General features: G+C 38.5%; 1 protein-coding gene across 1 annotated transcript in view; it reads right to left on the bottom strand.

Moving 5' to 3' along the window:
• Positions 1-21,404, bottom strand: part of LOC146311340 (neurexin-3a-like) — a 152,880-nt gene that overhangs the window by 118,665 nt on the left and 12,811 nt on the right. The window contains exons 4-6 of the mRNA XM_084743001.1: positions 2,462-2,755; positions 1,882-2,029; positions 1,257-1,640 (exon numbers count right to left, since the gene is read on the bottom strand). Coding sequence (XP_084599127.1) covers positions 1,257-1,640; positions 1,882-2,029; positions 2,462-2,755 — 826 coding nt within the window. The remainder of the gene's footprint in view (positions 1-1,256; positions 1,641-1,881; positions 2,030-2,461; positions 2,756-21,404) is intronic.

Genomic DNA, 21,404 nt, shown 5'->3' with positions numbered 1-21,404 from the left:
CCTTGTTTTGGTTTCCTGCAGTGCTTCAAATTTGCCCCAGCTTTATTGACCTGTACCTCTTCTCTTTATCCCAGTCTATCTGACAACATTCATATCTCTGACTTTGCCATATTCACACTCTGGAGAAGTAAAACTAACTAGATGGGAGCTTCATTCTCCATCTAGATTTTCCACCTAGACTTCTACCTTGGCCCATATGAGCCACTGACTAAATACATCAGTTCCAGGAACGGCACCAAGGCCTCATCCCAAGACCCAGTTGTTGTCACTGAAACGGGGAAAATGGCCACTTGATTCTGGTTTTACAAGCATTTTCACCAAGTTCCCCGCATTTCTGCCATATATTTCGAACACTATTCCAGCCATTGATTGCAGCCAGACTGGGCACACAAATAATGTATTGTTAGTATTCTTTTAGTTTTCACTTTCCCAAAATCCACTGCATGCCATTTCTTTGGGGGGTTTTTTTCTCTATGGTGGGACGTCACTAAGATATGATGATAAACTTTTGCGAACAGACACAGGTTCAGCCTAATAAGCTTTGTCCTTGAAAGGAAGTGATTCTTTAAATGGGATACAATCAATTAGCATGGCATTACCAGACTATGTCTCCACTCATTTTCAATTTCCAAGGGGCATTATCACCACATGCAGACCAAAAGGCCTCTAACCTCTGAATAAACCTACAACCATAGTGGTCCATTTCCAAGCAGGACACAAAATGGTGGTCACTGGGTTGCAATCATTCTTGTATTACTGCTAAACAGTACACTAAAATATGTTTCTGAAAACACTGGAGGAGAGAAATAGAGAAATGGGTAGTGTAGTAACAGTACTGATTGATTGATTCATATTTTATCAGCATTGCCAAGTTTGACAGTTTGATCTGAGTTTCATGAGCCTGAGGTGTTGTACTGGAAGACTCTGCTGACTGGATGTAATTGGATAGACTGGATAATCTGAACCAGCAATGCTCCTCTGTCAATCATCATACAGAACTGGCCCCTTATTAAATAAACTGTTGTGGGTGGCCCGACGAGATCCAAGGCTGGTGGAATTCTGTCTGAATAGGGGAGTCAGTTTGTAAAAAGCCTGTGATCAGGACATTCTCTGTCATAATGACTCTTCTTTGCTGCCTCAGCTCTCTATTGTGTCAGTAGTCTTGGACACTGTTACCTCTGCCATGGAGATAGTATCAGTATGTTCCAAGGTTTATGCAAGAGAACAAAGCATGGGCACATCCAATGCACGCTTACCTCTCTCACAGGTTCGTGACCAGTAGCCAGTGCCGGTGCAGTCACATATGAATCGATTCCAGCCTTCTTTGCAGACACCTCGGTTCTTGCACGGGTAGCTTTCACACTGCTTGCCAGGTTGCTTGTTGCACGAGGGTTTGATGCCCGCGCCGTTTTGTGCCTCAGCGATCTGACGGATGTCCTTGCTACGGCCATCAATGAAAAGGTCACGGATACAGCCCACGTAGCCGTAGTTGAGCATCGCCGTCCAGAGCTCGGTGGGCAGGATGAGGTTGGTGCGGTCAGTGGGAAGCCCCCCCAAGTACATGTCACCCTCCAGGTCCAGAATCTCGCTCTCACCGCTGGCTGTGAATGGGGTCCTTCTGCTGTTTACAGAGATGGTGCCTGTGGTGGGGACAGAGGGAGCAGAGATCACGTACAGGACTGCACTGAAAAGTTTTTAATACGTATATTGATTTTTTGATTCTGGCTATTGTCACTGCTTTTAAGGTTTTTGGTTTACTTCGTTTTAGTAGATTGTAAAGACAATTCTAGTACTTTTTAAAGTTTACTTAAAGGGAGTGGCATTATGGTAGAGGGTTATATAAATTCTTCACTGTTTCATTAGTTCACCAACCCCGCTGACCTGAGCGTCCATCTCTCTGGATGTCCACGTGATACCAGGCACCATCATTGACCTTTGTCTGGGTTGCCTTCACCTTGATAGTCCCTGAGCCCATGTCCAACAGCAGGTACAGGCTGCCATCCAGCAGCTCTACCGCAAAGAAATCCACCTGGACAAGGACAAAAGAACACAACAACAGAGACTGCCATTGATTCAAAGTTTCATTTCATTTTCTGAAAGAAGAAATGCAAGATGTGGGTCTTCATTTGATTATTATTTGATTTGCAATAAAGTTTTCTGCATAGTGTTGTGATTGTCAAAACCACCTATAAACTGAGACCTGAGAAAAGACTTGACATAATACAATTGAGGTATGCGTGTAAGGAAAGATGAATCATGTAGAAATTCTAAATGCCATAAACTGTAAATCCTGAGGTCAGCTTATAATTAGGATTGCCACCTAATAGTAGTAGTACTTGCTTATTCTAAATAACAAACAGAGAAGTCCAGTTGCCTTTGACTTTGTGTTTGCAGATATTAGGATGGTATTTCTTAAAGCAGAGCTGACATTAGCAAGTGATCTTGGGTATTATTCACTGACCTTGGTGTTCTTCTGACTGCGGGCAGCGTCTTTGCGCTCTTGGGGTTTGCCGTGGGTGAAGAGAATGAGGCCGTTGGGCTCCGTCGTGCGGAAATCGAAGGAGATGGATCCCATCCGCTTGGTGTTCCACTTGGGGAGGCTGATGTAAGCCTCAGGAGTCTCGAAGGAAATGGGGTCCAGGGTGGCCACATTCTCACACTTGTAGGACACCTCTCCCTGGATTTTCATCTTAGGATCTACAATTCGAGCCAGGCGGGATAGCTCAAGACGGATGTCATTGTTCTTATACACCACCTGTCAAAGGAAAAGGATATATTTACACTTCTCACTCCACCAAGTACCTCTGGTAACACTTTAACACTAAAATAAAGTTAAAATAATTAACACTGATGAATACAGAAGTTACATTTTATATTGTTTTCCTAATGAAACAAGAAAAAAGACCTCAAAATAATGAGAAAATATGTTTTCAAGATGAATGCAATGCACATCTGGGGATATGACCTTTGAATCATGCTGACTTAGATTTTATACAAGCGTGTCTGTTCAGACATGAATGTAGTGTTTGATGATGGACAGATGAATCAAGCTTTGAAGGCATTGCTTGTCTTAAAGACACAATTCAAATATCACCCCATCACACAAATAAGCACCACACAGTTGGAACATGCTGTCTCCCCAAATGGATTGACAGGTCTTTCATCCACAGATTAATACTTTCCTGCTATGTAATTGGTTTTTGTGGTTCCATCACCGTCACTTCTGACCTGCTTTTATACAGTCAGCTCGCTGTTTTTGCAGGCGATTTTATATTAATGCTACAAAAGTGGCTAAACAAACTTTCTTTAATACATTATCTTTAAAAAGCAAGAGTTGAGGAAGAAGATACAGCATACAAGACTGAGGCTACTCAGCCAAGTTTTTCAGGCTCGCACGCAGCCTGATGTGAGTTCATTCTTGCAATTTATCTGCAAAAGTGGGACCTCGGTCAGTTTTCTCCATTTTCTTTAAAAGCAACATAGGTAGGGTAGCTAATGTTGACAAAATGTTGGCTAACTAATAATAGAGAAACACTAGCACTAGCTAACTAATGATTGATGTAGCTAGTAGCCAATGTTTTGCTCATTTTAGCTGACTAGCAATGAATATATGTTGGGCTGCAGCTAACGATTATTGTCATAGTCAATTAATTGGTCGATTATTTTCTCAATTAATCGATTTATAGTTGTTTCTTCAAAAAATATTGAGTTTACTGTCAGAGAGGAGTAAAGAAACCAAAAAATATTCACATTTCAAAAGCTGAAATCAGATAATTTTGACTTTTCTTTCCTAAAAAAAAATTAATCAAACCAATTAACTGATTATCAGAATAATTGGTGATTAGTTTAATAATCGATTAATCATTGCAGCTCCAAATATATGTAATTTTTACAGGTCCCTCAGCAACATCTTTTAACCATTTTTAAAATGTTTTCTTTTCAACATAGACAAGCCTAGCACATAGCATATAAGTACAGGAAACAGGAAAAGAGAAAGTTAACCAGGGTTCCAAGTTTGCTCAACTGTCATTGGAGCACAGAGCAAAAAGGGGCGGGACTTAGGCCAACTGATTAACCACTCAATCACAGCCAGATTTGAAGGTATTTCCCTGTGCAGCCAAGAATGGAAAATCATGTTGCTTCTCATCAAAATGGTAAGGACCGTTTTCTTGGTCCAGGGGAGCTGGTGGCACTTGGAAGAACCTGTTGTACTGTAGGCATGTGGAATACAGCAGATGAGCAAGCCCCACTCAGTTTCACTGGACAAGTGTCAGAGCTAGAGGGCCAGCCAAACCGCAGGCCAGGAAAATGTGTTAAATCAAATGAAGCGTGGTGCCATGGCTGCCATGGCTGCCACGCTATTCCTGTATTGAGAGGGATCAGGACCATCTAAAAGTAGTTTGGGATATTGTATTGTTCTGTGCCAAGTAGTACATTCCCCTAAATGGACACAGGGAAAACGCAGATGCTCTCAATAACAGAAAATCTGATGTTACTTAATTTTATATTAGAGGTACTCCCTTAGTGTGGTGAAAGCAGTGATCAGACAAAGGTTGAGGCAGACAAAAAAGTCCACATTTGCCTTGATGCTTTCTGGAAATTATTTGAGAGGAGTTATTTCACCACTCAGGGTTTACAGAGCCCAGTGTCAGTCTGAGCGAGTGCATTAACCTTATTGAGGGATTGAAAGAGAACTTCACTTGGTTTAAAAGAGACAATCCCAAGTTTGATTATGAACAAGTTACAGAGCGAACTGACGCAGAAAAATTGAGTCACAAGCTTGGACATCACAGCCGGTTCCAGAGACAGAGTGCTCCCTGCAAGACACATGGGATCTGTCCTCACGACTAGTCTGGGAAAAGCAATAAGTATGAGAAGCAGCAACGAGCAAAGACACATCTGAAACAATATCCTCAACACAGCTGACAGAGCTGGACAATTGTTTCCAGGCGGACAAGCATGGAATAATAACTGGAGCAGCAGCAGCTTTTCTCCCACGGTCTAACACAACTGCACAGGGAGGGTCACTGTGGACTCTGTGGGGTGAAGTTTCCATTCGTCATGGAAATATTGGCTGTTTGTGCACTTAACATTTTCCAAAGACCTCACTAACCTACTATGAGTCATGGTCACCCGTCCTGTGAGTCCTTGTAGTGCTGAGATTAGCCTCTCTAATGCTGCAATTTGTTTTAAGAAATGCATAATGTCTCATTAAAATATGATGTCCTGTCATCAGTGATTTTAAATGTATGAGCAGCTGACGTCTGTCTGGCTGTTTTGTAGGGTTTTGTGTAATTATTGTGCATGGACTTGGTGTTCGATCAGCAGAGGTGAGAGTACAAATGCTTTGTTACTGTACTTATTAGATTTTTCAGGTATCTGTACGTTACTTGAGTATTTTGTTTGTCTGACAAAGTTTTACTTTTATTTCCTTCATCTAAACACAAATATTGGTGCTCTTCTACTCTTTATATTTTCAAAACAGGCTTGTTACTTTAATTTAATGCATTCAAGAGAATACAAAACCAGTTAAGACTGATTTCAACCTAAATGGAGGGAAGCAAAACACATAGAAAAGACGATTCTTTTGTGTATTCATCAGTGCACATCATGCACGACAGGCATAACAAGATGAAAATGAGGCAAAAGACAAAGAACACAATGTAAAAGATGCAACATAAGATAAAAATAACATAACAAGACTAAAACACCATAACAAGATAAAAATGAAGTCACAAGACAAAGAAGATGCAAAAGATAGAACAAGATGACAAGATGAAAACTACATAATGAAAACAACATAAAAGACATAACAGGACAAAAAAGATATAACAAGATCAACAAAACAAAAATGATGTACCAATATAAAAACAGTCACAAGACAAAAAAGATGCAAAAAATGTAACAAGATGAAAACAATGTAAAAGACGTAACAAAACAAAAAAGACCCAAGACAAAAAAAGATGTAACGACAAAAATAACGTAACAAGACAATAATGACATAATAGGATAAAAACAAAGTCGCATGATACCAAAAGATGCAAAAGATTTAACAAGATGAAAATGAGATAAGGGACCTAAATGCTGTAACAAGACTAAACCATGAGACAATGAGTAATGAGACAAAAAATACCTAAAAAAAAAGTATAAGAAGACACAAAAAAAGATGTAAAAAAAATATATCATGTAAGACAAAGACATAATGAGACACAAAAGGGCATGGCCGACACAGGCATCTACAGGAAGTGGGCAGTGCTGTGGGACACTGCTTTTCTGAGTGTTTCAGTTGTAGACTTATACATAAATGCTGTATCGACCACGTCCACCATTTGCTTCAATACAGCAACATTGCTGTTACTTTGCGAGGCAGAACAATGGCAGCAAGGCTAGTATAGAAACTGTGATAGCATCAGTTATATCAGAATTGGAGAGTATTTCTTCATTAAAAGAAGAACAGTTGGTTGAAGTTAGTCCATGTTAGACACGATAGATAGATGGTTCATCCAATCACCTACCAAGTGTCTTTGAAAATGCCTGCCCTTTTCCAAACAGTTTCTAAGGATGATTTCACAGATGATTTTGTGTATCAAACCATCTGGCATGTCGGGTTAACTTTGCTGCAATTGGTCAAGACTGACCTGTCAACAAAAACGCATGTAAATAAGGGAGTTTTTCTGAATTAAAAACACTTTAACGTTTATTTCTCAGCCAATTTCAGTGAGTCATGTTATATTCAAGGGATTATGATCAACACTGAGTCGTAAAAAAGTTTTGTTTTTAGACATGTTGGCGTGCAGGCATGTAGGCGTTTGTTCCAGCGCACCAACTGTTTTGTTGTCCTTGTGCTGTCCTGTCACTGTTTTGTCTTTTGTTTTGCAATAATAAAAAAAGAAAAGACGAGATAGGAAACACAACAACTTTCCCATTATATTTGCCACAGTGTCAGTATTTTGTATAACTTCTTCGGAAACAGCTTCTCTTCATCTCCCACACCTACATGAACAAAACAGTGAAGTTCACGTGCAGTTTTCAACCAACAGCAGCACTTTACAGTTGTGGTTTAAGCTGCAAAATGTCAAAATACAAAATGAACACAAGCAGCATGGTTCTGCCCATGGGGATAAGAAAATGGGATTTGCTCCAGGGTAAGAAGATGCCTCCTACGAGTCTGAGGACAGGAGTCAAGTCATGCGTGTAAAGATAAAAACGGTACATAGTAATCATGCTGGAATCTCCAGGTCAAGTTCTGGACGTGTAGAATGAGCTTGTTAAATGAACTGTCAGTCATACTGGCTGCATGTTTCAGACAAAATGGTCATTTTTACTTTTATGTTTGCAGGTGAAAAAAAAGTCACTCAGTATCACTTTTGTGTTTTTGTTGTTGTAATATTCATTTTGGCCAAAAGAGGCCAAAGTGCATCACTACCCCATGTTCAAAATTTCTTCCAGGTGAGTTTTAAGTTCTTCATGTATCATAAACACGGTGCATACATTGTGTGTTAGCAAGCAAAATAAACTGTAAACTGTAAAAGTAGTGATGTAACAATATATTAAATATTGTGATATTGCAAAAATTCAAAACATTTCTGTATTGTTTTTATTTTGCAATTCTTCTTATTATTATTGCCACATTCATAATACAAACGTTCATTGCAAAAGACGATTCATGTTTTGCACATCATAGCTGGCTTATTTCATTTAATTTTATTAAAGTAGGAAAGCGGACACGCTTTAAAATAAAGGTAGGGTTGCAAATTTTCAACATTTCATTAACATTTTCTTTTTTTCTTTCATCATTTTTATGTATTTTTTCTGTTTTTGTTTTTCATTTTAAGCTGATGTGTCTAAATGGTGATCAGAGGGACTTGTATTTTCACCATTGTTTTTGTGAAAAATACAACTAAAAATAGTGTGTTACAGAAATGCCTATATCCAGAAACTACAAAGAGGTATATCAGGTGCTTGGTATCACTGTATTTCAAAAATATGTACTTTAATCCACTGTAAATCTGACACTTGCAAATTAATGTATCCAACGAATGCCTCCACTAGACCAAACAATGTCAAATGAGGCAAAATCAATGACATTTCTAGACTTGATTAATTATCTGTCAATACATGTTTAAATATCTGACTTATTTTATTTCTTTATCTAAAACTGAATAATTTATCTTTAACTAAATCATTCAGTCAGGCAGCGATTTATTTTGAAAGTAATGTGATTACAAGGAGTTTCAGGCACTTTTTCAAAAACCCAAGCAATTTTCAAACCTTCAAAACTCTTTAGAATTAGAATTCAAGTGATTTCAAGGATTTCCAGCACCTGTATGAACCTGAAATTTATACTAAAGTCTCCAAGGGCTTCAAGGAAAAAGGTTGTTAAGTACTGCTCTATCTGAGAAAGAATAAAAAAAAAATCTAATAATAATAGAGTAATACGTCGGAGTATCAGCCTCCACCTCCTGAATTAAGCCTACAGACAGACCACAGATCAGTGTGTGATGCATTCACCCTCAGATACACAGTTTACATCCGTGGCCATAAAGCTGCTTTATAACAGACACAGTTTCCTGTATGACTGAGTGTCCTGCCAATGACGGAAAACAAATGAATGAAAAACACTAAGTGGCCAATCTTTTATCACAGCAGCCCTAAATGCTATCAATAACGACGGGAGGATGGAGTCACGGAGGGGGATGTGTGTGTAAATTGAAATCTGCTCAAGTGGAAAATTGAAGGCCCCTTTTTTTTTCTCTAATTCTCTGGGCAGAAAAACACCCTCTGTCTGGCTATATTTTGGGCGCATACATACACAAAACAAACACACCCTCTCCTCCATTTCACTCTCCTTTATATTAATGCCTCTGCTCCCATCCCGCTAACGCTCCCTGCCCAGGGTTCTGTCTGAGAGTGCAGCAGCGATGGCTGAGTGGGTAGATTGAGGGGCCTGGCTGAGATTATCGATAATCCACCAGCAGATTTGACAGTAAATCAACTCATCCCTTAAGGTGCTCGGGGATTGGATGGAAAATTGTCTTTTCCTCTTTTCTCCTCTCACTCTCTTTCTTTGTCGCCTTTCCTTCCCTTTGTGTTACATCCATCCTCCTCTCCCTCCCTCCATCCATCTCGTTCCCCCACCTCTCTGCACGAGGCAGCCGTTCCTTCTCCTGCTGTGACTGAACATAAATACCCTGAGCCTCTTGAGCAGCCCCAACACTCTTTCTTCCAAAATAAAAGCCTAAATAAAAACGACAATCTCTTCGGACTTCAACGGCAAAGAAGTTAAATTTCACTTGTCCCCAGTGGCCTGCAAGCTCTGCAGGAAGTAATAAAGTGAAAACCTGCAACACTTTCAATGCTGACACTTTATTTAAAGGTCCTTGATCCTTACAACTCCTCATAAGATGCTTATTAACATTTTATGTGTTAACAATCCTATACAAATGTTAATAATAGCACCATAAAAACATTATAAGATATTTATAAGCACTTATAATAAACTTAACAGTTTATAGATGCTCAAGAATGGTAATAAAAGCCTTATGAGTCTCTTATAGTTGTTTATAATAGCCCTTTGCTGGATGCTATCTCACAATAAAGGATTTATTAATGCTGACGAGGCACTGTTTTGTTGTTATTTAGATCTGCAAAAAGAATATTTAACTGTTAATAAGTACATACTAAAAGATTTATTAACCCCAGCAAGACATTGTATCTTTGTTAATAACTGCATAATAAAAAATGTATTAACCCTAACAAGGCATTGTTTGATTGTTCTTTAGATCTGCAAAAAGTTTAGTTAACTGTTAATAAATGCATAATAAAGGATTTATTAACCCTATTAAGGCACTGTTTCATTGTTGTTTAAACCTGGTAGCTGCAAAATGGATAGTTAACTGCAAATAAATGCATAATAATGTATGTATTAATTTAATAAAGAAATAAGAAAGCTTAGTAAAGCTTCAACATTGATATAATAGGTAAATTAAGTAAACAAGAAATGTTTTGTAAGAATATTATGATGCTTTCATTAACCTTCCTAAGCAGTTTATAAACTGCCAACAAGATTCTCATTAGTGCTTTTAAATGTATTATAATACAGCAATAAAAGTGTTTATGATACTATTATTTATACTTTTATAGTCTAATTACACATAATAATCTTAACAAAGATCATGTTCATTACAACGATCTTAATATAACCTTTAATAATATCAATTTTATGGTTAACAGAAGCAAATAGTTCTAATGAAAGTTAAAGCCGCAGCAGCAATGAGCAACGTAAGATCAGCTGGTTTAATTTTGTTTAAAGAGTGAGGCCAATCACACACTTCATCATTACAACATGTGCAGCAGAAAAAATGTCTGATTTCAACAAAGATGTCCATATTGTAAATAACATCTTATCTTGTCTACCATATAATAAATATATAATTGGGGAGCTCATTGATGAAAAGTCTGATTTAGCTCTGTTTGGGTTTAACATCTAAGAATAACAGCTTTCATTTGCCGTTCTCTCAGTGTCGGAGGAACCCAGGAAGAGAAGCGTCATCTGTGAAGCTTTCTGCAGTCACCAAGCTCCTCTTTGCCAGATTAAATACCAAAGTCTGTCTGAAGATAAGTCGATGAGCTCTGCTGATATTTGAAGAGTTATAAACCAAAGTGGAACAGGCTACAGTGAAGCCCACATGCATCAATAACTGCACACTCAAAGTGGTGCTAACCCAACCTCACCCCATCCTCTTCACTGGATGTACATAAAATTTGGGTCTGATTGCGTTATTCCACACACGTTTTTCGCATTTATAGCACCCACTAGTGGTCAATTTGAATGACACTTTCAGGGTACATTTCAGGTACTTATGTTGATGTATCCTGCAGGTTTTGTGATGATCGGTCCAACAATTGTTGACTTGGGTCTATTTATGTGGTGAGCCACACCCTCTTGAACTACACTGGTCAATTTTTTGAAAATCAAATACGATATGAATAAGCTTTATACAACTTTATGCAGTGTTTTAGGAGGTGATGTCAAAAATATGTTTTGTTTTTTATAGCCCAGGAGGCTTTTTTTGTAGAGCAAATTGAGCTTGACTTGGGCACCCAATCAGACTTACGTTGTGAGGGGCGTGGCCTTTCCAAAACTGTGTCAATTAGGCTTATATTTCCTGAAAGCATGTGCACATCATTTCCAGTTATTGGGCAGAGTTTCATGTCTCTCGCTCAGTCCGGCTTGCATTAATTTGAGCTGCTGCGACAGAAAAATAGAAATAAAGTGGCACAATAGGCTCCTACCCCTTTGGATTTCGAAACCCTTAAAATTGCATTGCTCTCTCTGCTGATGACCGTTATGTTGTTGTAACAGTGAGACAACCTGTTTTGTACTTTTGTGCTGCTTTTTAACTCTATAAAAATGCAATATCATCATGTGCTGGAAAAAAAGAAATGGAAATATCCTACCTGACATACATCACCCCCCTTGGGAAAAAAAAAAAAAACTGAGATAAAACTGAACTATACAGAAATGATGAGGCTTTTGTGATGTTTTGTTTTGTTGACAAAGATCTGAAATATTGCTGTATTGTTACCAAAAAGGATGGTTCCTTTCATGGGAGATGACCATGAGAAAATGCTGCCTGTGGCTGGACACACACACACACACACACACACACACACACACACACACACACACACACACAAAGCATTTGATGTGCTTACTGTACACATTCCCCTCTGTTACATGCTTGCTGATAAAAGAGAGCATAAATCATATGAAATGTGTCCTTAGACTGGAAAGGAAGGGAAAAGGGGGGGGGGGGGGGCATGGCAGGGAGGTGGAGGTGGGAGTGGAGGGTGTAGCTGACAATTTGACAAGTCACTTTCAGGTCGCTGCCACCTCTGAACAATAATAGCAAAAAGGCCTTTCAACATGCAAAGGAAGCTTTATCAGCACGCTGCAGACGCAGGCTGCAGGTTAACATGAGAATGAAGCATTAGCAGACTGATAGAAAGCTGAGGGACACCCAGCACACACTCCACAGCAACACACACACGCACATACACACATATATACATACATATATATATATATAAGTATGTGAGCATGTGTGTGTCAGCGTGTGTGAGTGAGTGAGAGTTAAAGCAACAGAAAGCAATTGAAAATGTTTGACAATGGCTGGTTGATAGAAATCCATCACTGCATTATCTCCTCAACCAGGCCTCCATGACACACAACATTACACACACACACACACACACACACACGTCCTTATCAGTGTGTGAGAATGAGTAGTGTAACACAATATGACTCAGGCTTGAAATTACCTTTTCAGATTGGCAGTCGGTGTACAGTAGCAGCTAGATTTGAATGTTACCATCCACTCAGAATATCCACGAGACATTATTAAACTGATTTAGCTGCATGTAATACTAAAGCTCTGGACACTGGGGGAAAAAACTATTGTATTCTTAGTGGCTTACAAGAAGAGGGACAATAACGCAAAGTCTGTCCTGATGTGTGAAAGCAGGGAAGTCCATGAGGTCATTCAAATCATGTTGGTGGGACACTGCAGGCAGTGTGGTTGCACTGGAGCCTGTGCGATGGGGGGTTGAACTCAAAAACAAAAAATCCTACCATTTGAAATCAATGTTTTGTCTCTTTTTTGAGAAAAAAAAAGAATTACACACAAAATACAAGTGTAGGGAGGTGGTTCATATAATATAGTAAAACAGTGATTCATAAACTTTTTTTTCCTTGACGTCCAATGAAGAAACAGCAAATCAAGGGTTCCCTTCTATACACGGTAATCAATCAAGGCTTCGGGTCAGAAAAAGCAGAACTACCTAACATCTCCAGAATGATGATGATACGTGATGATTCAGTTGTTTTCTGCCAGAATATCAAATCTTACAATCCATCATCTGCTCATAGTGTCAACAATATTATTCAGCTTTGTTATGTTTAGGCTCTGGCTGGACTTGGTTAAGGTCATGAACATATAATGGTCTTGGTTTAATCAAGAAAAAGTCTGTCTGTCTCCACCTGCATTCAAAAAATAATGGTTTAATTATTAAACTAAAAAAAAAAAAGTTTTCATTTAGCTCTGCATAATGTTCACTCTACCAGTTACAGTTTGCCAAAGTTTAAACGTGGAGCCTACAGTCCTACTGTAGTGGACGTTTAAGTATTAGCCTGAGTGTGTGTGTGTGTGTGTGTGTGTGTGTGTGTGTGTGTGTGTGTGTGTGTGTGTGTGTGTGTGTGTGTGTGTGTAGGCACTGGGGGACATGAACATTTATCATCCCTACATGTCTGCCTCGCCCATAAATCTCTGCCTACCACCTGACAGTGTATAGAGTGTGTGTTTGTGTGTGTGTATCTGTGTGCGTGGGTGCTGCATGCATGGCTGTTCAGAAATGACTGTCACAAAAAAGGAATCGACCAAATCTTTTAAATCAATTGCACAGGTTGGATGTTTTCCAGTCGCTCTGGCAACACACACATTTTTTTTTTCTAACTTCCAGGCAACAGAAAACTGTCCTATATCATATATCCTTTATGCAGACACACCTGCAGCGAGCACTTCTCTTTAAATGTTAGTGTTGTGTAGTATTATCGGTCACATGGTCCTGCCATGAGACACCCTGTGGAGTGTTTTGCAAGATCAGAGGTGTTGCAGTGTGTGTTCTTGTCCACAGGGTGGCATCATTCCCTCAACCTACCACACAGTGAGCAGGGCTCCTCCTCAGTCAGTCTGATGGAACATGTGAAGCGATGCTCTGACTCCGACTGAGGCTGACGCTGCTGCTTTATACACTGGTTTGATTATTAATTAGATAAAGACGAGCTTTCATCTGGTGAGGTATAAAGGCATGTCACTCAATGGTTTGTGTGTGTGTGTGTGTGTGTGTGTGTGTGTGTGTGTGTGTGTAGGCAGTGGTCTGGTGAGGGGCCTCACATTTTATGTAAATTTATTTAATTAACCAGCCACAGTGTAAGTGTAGTTTTATAAAGTACTTAATTATTTTTGGCCTGGTTGCTTTCCGGTGTTATAATCTGCTCCTCACACAGACAGAACAAGAGGCCACATTCTCTGATAAGTGTGGATACTCTCACTGTTCTGAAATGCTAAGATGCTAATGACCGTAAGCTCAGGGTTGGTTGTGATTAGGATCAGACGGTATCAAGGTATTATGGTATACCAGGGTATTTAGAAATCCCAAAGGTATGATTTTCAATCCCCAAAGTTATCTAAAACTGTAGGAGCTACAACAGTTTTTTATTGATGGAAAATAAAAACATAAAATGAAATACATTTAAAGAAATAATTTGCTGGTAATTTCTAGTGGTGGAAAGAGTTCTGAAAATCTGTACCTAAATAAAAGTACTAATATATCGCTAAAATAATACTCAATTAAAAGTAAAAGTATTGGTGTTAGAAATACACTTAAGTAAAAGTACAAAGTATTCATCACAAAAACTACTCAGATTATTAGCATTAACTGCTGATGTCACAGTCACCTCTCAAAACTAGGGTTGCAAATTTTGTGCGTTTTCCTTAACCAATAGCAGAAACAATCAATAAATCATTAATCATTTATAAGATACAAAACACATATTTATGTCCTCATTTTCAAAACTGTCTAAGTTTAAATTTCCTTCTTCAACAAACGGCTCCACCAGACAAACCATGTCAAATGAGATGCAGTTACTGCCATGACTATTGATTAAATATCCATGAATACATTTTTGATTGGTTAAATTCTTAACGTCAATTAATCAATTAATGATTGATCACTAACATCTTTACTCCAAATGTGTGCTGCTGCAATGTTTAGTTTTGTTTTTCGTTCATACGTTTTTACTTTCATTGGCCTGTTTGTGATCAGATCAGCTGATTGGCTACTAAAATGCAGATGAAAGGTTTGGATATAAATTCAAATTGTACTCAGTACTCACTCAGTACTTGTGATGCATACTTAAGTATGAATGAAAGTATAGGTTAGGAAATCTACTCATAAAAGTAAAAGTACCCCCCAAAAAACTACTTAATTACAGTAATTTGAGTATTTGTAATTTCTTCTCTATAGGTCTCCTACTGCTTATCTTGGGAATCACAAATATATTTCCACATATAATTTTATCATGAGGCGACTTCTTCCAACTACAAAAGCAGCTGATCTTCCACCTGATCAGCTCACTGATGTGTTGCTATCCGCTGTGGCCGAGTGTAATCCAGTCCTCCAGCAAGAATCTATGAAAGAAAGACCCTTATTTTCTATCTACTCATTATTTTATGTGTCAAACCCAGCAAAACTTGTCAAAGTAGGCTAAGTTGCATATTAGACACATAGAACTTTTGGCCAGACAATGTCATACATGTGAAAATGTCTTCTACCACCAGCAGTATGTTTTTGTTTGTTTTTTACACAAATAGAGTCATATACCGTATACCCCAGTGAAATGTTGGGAAGGTATGAAGGTATGACAAAATAGATACTGCCCAAGCCGAGTATAATAACAATATAATAATACACATTTTAAGTAATAACTTTGGAATGACAGATATGCAGCTTAGATTGTTCTGCAACAATGTGCTTTCTTCAGAGCTTTTAAAAAGAAGAACTACATCATACTTAAAGAAACAAGAATTAAAATAATCCATACAATGGCCAGTTAGCCAATAGGATAAATATCAGTGCTATAAGATTGGTTAATTTAAAAAAAAAAAAAAAGGGGGACTGCCCAGTGGCAGCACCATAACAGCGAGTTTTAAGTAACTTGGTTCATTCTGCTGTCCCGCCACTAGCAAACTGCAAGACTGATGAATAACTCTTTTGTTTTTTTATTCTTTAACTCCCCCTGCACATACAGTACACAGTTTAATATTATAGATCCAAAATGTAACTGACAGGATGCAGTTACAAATGTGTCTGTTACTTCAGCACCATGGACAGCACCATCGGTTTATTAGCACACAGCTTCATAGCATCTCCAAAAGTGCAGCTCTTGTGGGGTGTTCCTGGTCTGCAGTGGTCAGTATCTATCAAAAGTGGTCCAAGGAAGGAGCGGTGAACCGGCGACAGGGTCATGGCCGACCATTGATGCACGTGGAGAGTGAAGGCTGACCTGTGTGGTCCAATCTAACAGATGAGCTACTGTTGCTCTAATTGGTGAGCATCAGAACTGGACCACGGAGCAATGGAAGAAGGTGGCCTGGTCTGATGAATCAGGTTTTCTTTTACATCACATGGATGGCCGGGTGTGTGTGTGTAGCTTACCTGGGGAACACATGGCACCAGGATGCACTATGGGAAGAAGGCAAGCCGGTGGAGGCAGTGTGATGCTTTGGACAATGTTCTGCTGGGAAACCTTGGGTCCTTCCATCCATGTGGATGTTACTTTGACATGTTCCACCTACCTAAGCATTGTTGCAGACCATGTACACCCTTTCATGGAAACAGTATTCCCTGATGGCTGTGGCCTCTTTCAACAGGATAATGCGCCACAAAGCAAAAATTGTTCAGGAATGGTTTGAGGAGCATAACAACGAGTTTGAGGTGTTGACTTGGCCTCCAGATTCCCCAGATCTCAATCCAGCCGTGCATCTGTGGGATGTGCTGGACAAACAAGTCTGATCCATGGAGGCCCCACCTCACAACTTATAGGACTTAAAGGATCTGCTGCTAACATCTTGGTGACAGATACCACAGCACACCTTCAGGGGTCTAGTGGAGTCCATGACTCGAAGGGTCAGAGCTGTTTTGACAACAAAAGGGGAACCAACACAATATTAGGCAGGTGGTCATAATGTTATGCCTGATCAGTGTATAACTGTGCTGCCAGACTCTTTAAAAAAAGATGTATTGAATCTCAAGGAGACTTCACTCCTGGCTACATTTGTAAGGTTAAATAAAATAAATAAAATATAAATAAAATTAAATAACATTTAATTTAATTAAATCTAATTACATTTTTTTTTTTTTTAAGTATTTTTCTCAAAGGTTGGTAGAGACTAAACCAGAGGTAGTAGAGTGTCTGTTGGACATATTAAACTCCAGTGGGATGACAATGTTGCTTTTTACCTGCTTGATGTATAACTGGGCAACTATTTGTTATAAAGTCAGTGTTGTTTACAGCTGTGGAAAAAATAGCCAATGAATGCAGTTTTAAGTAAAACTATATTAAGTAAGTATTATCATAATATTATCCGTAAACTTTACCTAAAGTATCAGGACTAAAGCTCTTCATTATGCAGCAGAATGACGTTTGTTAGTGTTATAATATATCACTGACTGATTTTTTAGTGATTTATGACTGTGTATGCTGCTATTTTGGCAAAAATGAAAATAGATTAAACTACTTACACTGTTAGGTAGTTGAATCTATAACAATATTTATTTTTAATAATAAATTTAATGTATAAATTGTGCATCTTAAAACATATACCAAGTTGCTGTAGCTGTAAAATAAATATAGTGGAGTAAAAAGCAAAATATTTCCATCTGGAGAGTAGTGGAAGAAGTATAGTGGAAGTAGCATGGAATAGAAATACTCAAGTAAAGTACTAGTGCTTCAAAAAGTTACTTAAAATGTACATATGTGGTTAACTTTCCCCACTACATGACAAAGTACCACAAAGGTAAGCCTATAATCAAGATCAGTTAGTGCTGATGAAATCCGCTTATGTTTTGCAGCAAATAACATCGGGGGAGATTTTTAAATGTAGTAAATTGGAATCAAAAAGCATAATAATAAATGGTACAAATGCTGATCTTCAGTGTTGAGTCTGTGAACTCCTTTGTGTATCTTTGTTGGATACAGCATGCAGCCACAGCCAGGAGGCTCCATACGAGTGCTTGATGGAGGTGTAATGACAATGACAATTACAGCAATTATGTGTTATTGTAGGCCATTATGTATTTTGTAGGTTTTGAGATGTAGGCTTTTTCTGTAATTGCTGGCTTATGAAAGGCATAATAATCGTGGGCCAGCCAGCCACAGGGGCTACCGAGGGCGACCAGCGCTCGGTGCCATGGTAACAAAACATTTATCCATAATGCTGCTCTGTGGATGGTGAGGACAAGAGCATTGGCAACAGGCAAATTAGCCCTAATGGCAGGGAGTGGAGGATGAGAGGGTGCTGGACAGCAGACGGAGGCAGAGCTGGTGGCTGCTGCAGAGCTGTGGGTGGGTGGGCCTGTAATGAGGAGGTGGGCAGAGTGTGTGTGACTGTGTGAGGGAGAGGGTGTGCTGATAATCCTCAGTGATGACTGTGTGTTTGTGACCATAATGCATGTATAAAAGTGTATCATTTGATCCTGCGGAGAATAATAATCAGTCATTCTTGAGAACTGAACAAAACTGTATTTTGAGGGGGTTTTGATTTTTACTCTTCAATGATGCTGGAAAATATTTTAAAACATCAAATTCTTTTAAACCTTGTAATGGTCCCAGCATAGCTGTAGATCATAATTCTTATTTAGCGTTGATTTACAAGGGCTACAGAGTTGACAGATTTTGGTTGAGACACATCTGATAGCAAAATTATTTGACAAATTTATCAAATAATAAAAAGCTAACCAGTGCTTGACCAATATTCCCACCTTTTTTAAACCAGGAATTGAGACAGGGGTCCTTAGGGTATAGCTAACATGTTAAATGCCTGATTAGATTATGATTTTGTAAAAATTACGGAGCTGATGTCTACATTTAGTAAAAACTTTAATCACATGGAGGTTGGCCCGTTACATGGCTACAGGAGTTTTCATCCTTTGATATATATTTTCCAGCGTAAGTGACGAGTAAAAATCAAAAAACCCTCAAAATACAGTTTTGTACCACTTCCGTCCAGGAACTGCCAGAAGCTGATTCTGCAAAATGGCCAAATTCAAGGCCTCTCAGATTTTTGTCATAGGCATCAAACCAACTTTATTGTTCAGTTATATTATTTATTTTAAGTTATTCATGGGTTTTTGTGGAATGTTTTTCTTGACAAAAGTTTTCAACAGACTGACATTATTTTGTGTATTTTTAACTACATGTGGGAGTTCAAATTGCAGCAGCAAACAAGTTAACACAAAAAATAAGGCAGTTTATCTAAACGACTCCTGTGCACAGTTTTTATTTAGCAAAAACTGAAATATTGAGTGAAATTTAGGTCAAAGGCAGAGTCACTAGGATTGCATCAGGAGGTCAAATACCAACGTTTTGGGTGGGTACAACATCCTGAGCAGCAAAACACTAGCAATGACTGACAGGTATTACTCTAGACACTGTTTTTTAAAGGAAAATGTTGCAGATTAAGTCTTTTTTTTGTAATTATAGCAAACCACAATGTAGTTGTAAGCAGATCTATGCTGATATAAGCAGATATATTATTAATGTAATTGTTAAAAGCTTTAACCACTGCTCTGAGGGAGCCAGTGAAAAACATAATGACTGACAATATAGTTAAATACACTTCTCATAATATTAAATGTGTAAAACTACATTAAATATACACAACTACATTATAATGTTATAAACCATTTATTAAATGTTCATATACTGCTTAGAAATACTAAACAGGGAGCCTTTGAGTAAAATATTTGTTTTCATATCTAAACCTTGAAAGAGAACTGGCTGTAAGAGACTATGGAGCACTACTGTCATGTTTCAAGTCTGTTGTATCTTGAGAAGGAGCTGCAAGAAGTCTGATAAATTGATTTAAGTGATATCCCAGGTATGTTGCATTGTGGGTTAGGACATAAGGCTTTGAGGAAGATAATAAAAAAAAAGGATGATATCTTTGATCGAGCTGCATCCTTCTTTAAACTGCCCATCATGAGTCTGACAATATTAGAGGAGTGCAATGTGCCAGTTTAAAGCAGTCATCTGCTGAGTGAGAAATGTCTTTTGTCAGATAATGTGTATTTACTGCTGATGAAAAAACACTTTGTGCAGCAGTAATAACTCATTAATCATTTAAGTCATTTGTGGATTAAAAATTCATTCTCAATTAAGCATGTCTGAACTGCTAAATCCTCTGTCTTTACATCCAAACAGTTTACACATATCCACTGTTGTACATATGCATCGTCCAAGGTCCAACACAGCCGAATATAAACACTTTTATCAACATGGTTTCATAGAAGTCGCTAGTATGGTGATACAAGAAAACATCTATGTTTTTGAAAATGATGGATGTATATGTGTCATATGTTTTCATTTCCCTCTGCTGCATGATTTGCAGATTATCGAATTAAAAGTAATAAATCAACACCAAAACATTGTAGCTGAAGTTGTGTGCTTGGGCACTGTATATGTGTGTGCATAAGCTCACATGAAAATATGTTTGTGCGTCTCATATTTCTTTTGTGACACCACATTTATCCTTGATATCTGCGTTTGATCATGAGGAAATAAAAGATCCAAACCTAATGTGCATGCTTGGGTGTGTATGTTTCTATTTGTATATAGATGTGTGTATGTGTGTGTTTGTGTGTGTGTGCATGAGTGTGCGTGTCAGGGGTGGGTGGTACAGGGAATTGCAAACCTGCCCAGCATGGCACAGAGCAGGAAGTAGGCCAGAGGGGGATTAAATGGCCACTGCGCCACTTCCTCCCTCTCCCTGCAGCCCATATGACGCTGTTTAGTCTGTGTGTGTGTATGTGCGTGTGTGTGTGGCTCCAGTCAAGTGCTAAGATATGACATCATCAGCTTCAGGGAACAATATATTTGTTTGTGTGTATGTGTAAGTGTGTGTGTGTGTTGACTCAATGGGGCTACTCAAAAAAGAAAAAAAAGAAAAATTGTTCTGTTGAGGCTCCACTTCTATTTAATGGCGTGAATGACACCAGTATTTGTAGCTGTACAGTAAAACAACAGCAGAAAATAAATAGTTTTCTGTCTGTTCTGCAAACGTTAACAGTAATCTTTTGTGAGCACACAATAAACATTTGTTTACAAAATGTAAATACACAAATAACAAAATAATTTAAAGAAAAAGAAAAGAGTTTAAGTGTCAGGGGCTGTTTTTTTTTTTCCTACATCCAGTGCTATTTTTGTTTCCGCCGCATATTTACACTCTGCTACACTCCAGCGTGATGCGGTGCTGAGCCACTAGGCAGCACTGAATGTTTGGCATCTTTTTCTGGTCACCATGAGTTAACAAATGTTCAACTTTGGGTAAAACTGTTACTTTTTATATCACTTCAAGTTTTAGTGATGACACAAGAATGTGTAATCACAGACAGTACATAAGGTAATCATTGCAAGCAGCTGAAATGTTAGATGAAGCGTCTGAAGCCGATAGAAGTTGAAAAACGAGGACTTGAAATGTGGGTGGCTCCTTTCTGAAAGATGGGGTGGGACAGTCCAAGTTCCCATCCATGTTGGCAGGGTTAACAATGTACTCAAGAATATG

This window comes from Lutjanus erythropterus, chromosome 18 (assembly GCF_056507025.1).
Source record: "Lutjanus erythropterus isolate fLutEry1 chromosome 18, fLutEry1.hap2, whole genome shotgun sequence".
NCBI classification, from domain to species: Eukaryota; Metazoa; Chordata; class Actinopteri; order Lutjaniformes; family Lutjanidae; genus Lutjanus; species Lutjanus erythropterus.
This window is presented reverse-complemented; position numbering and strand designations above follow the sequence as displayed.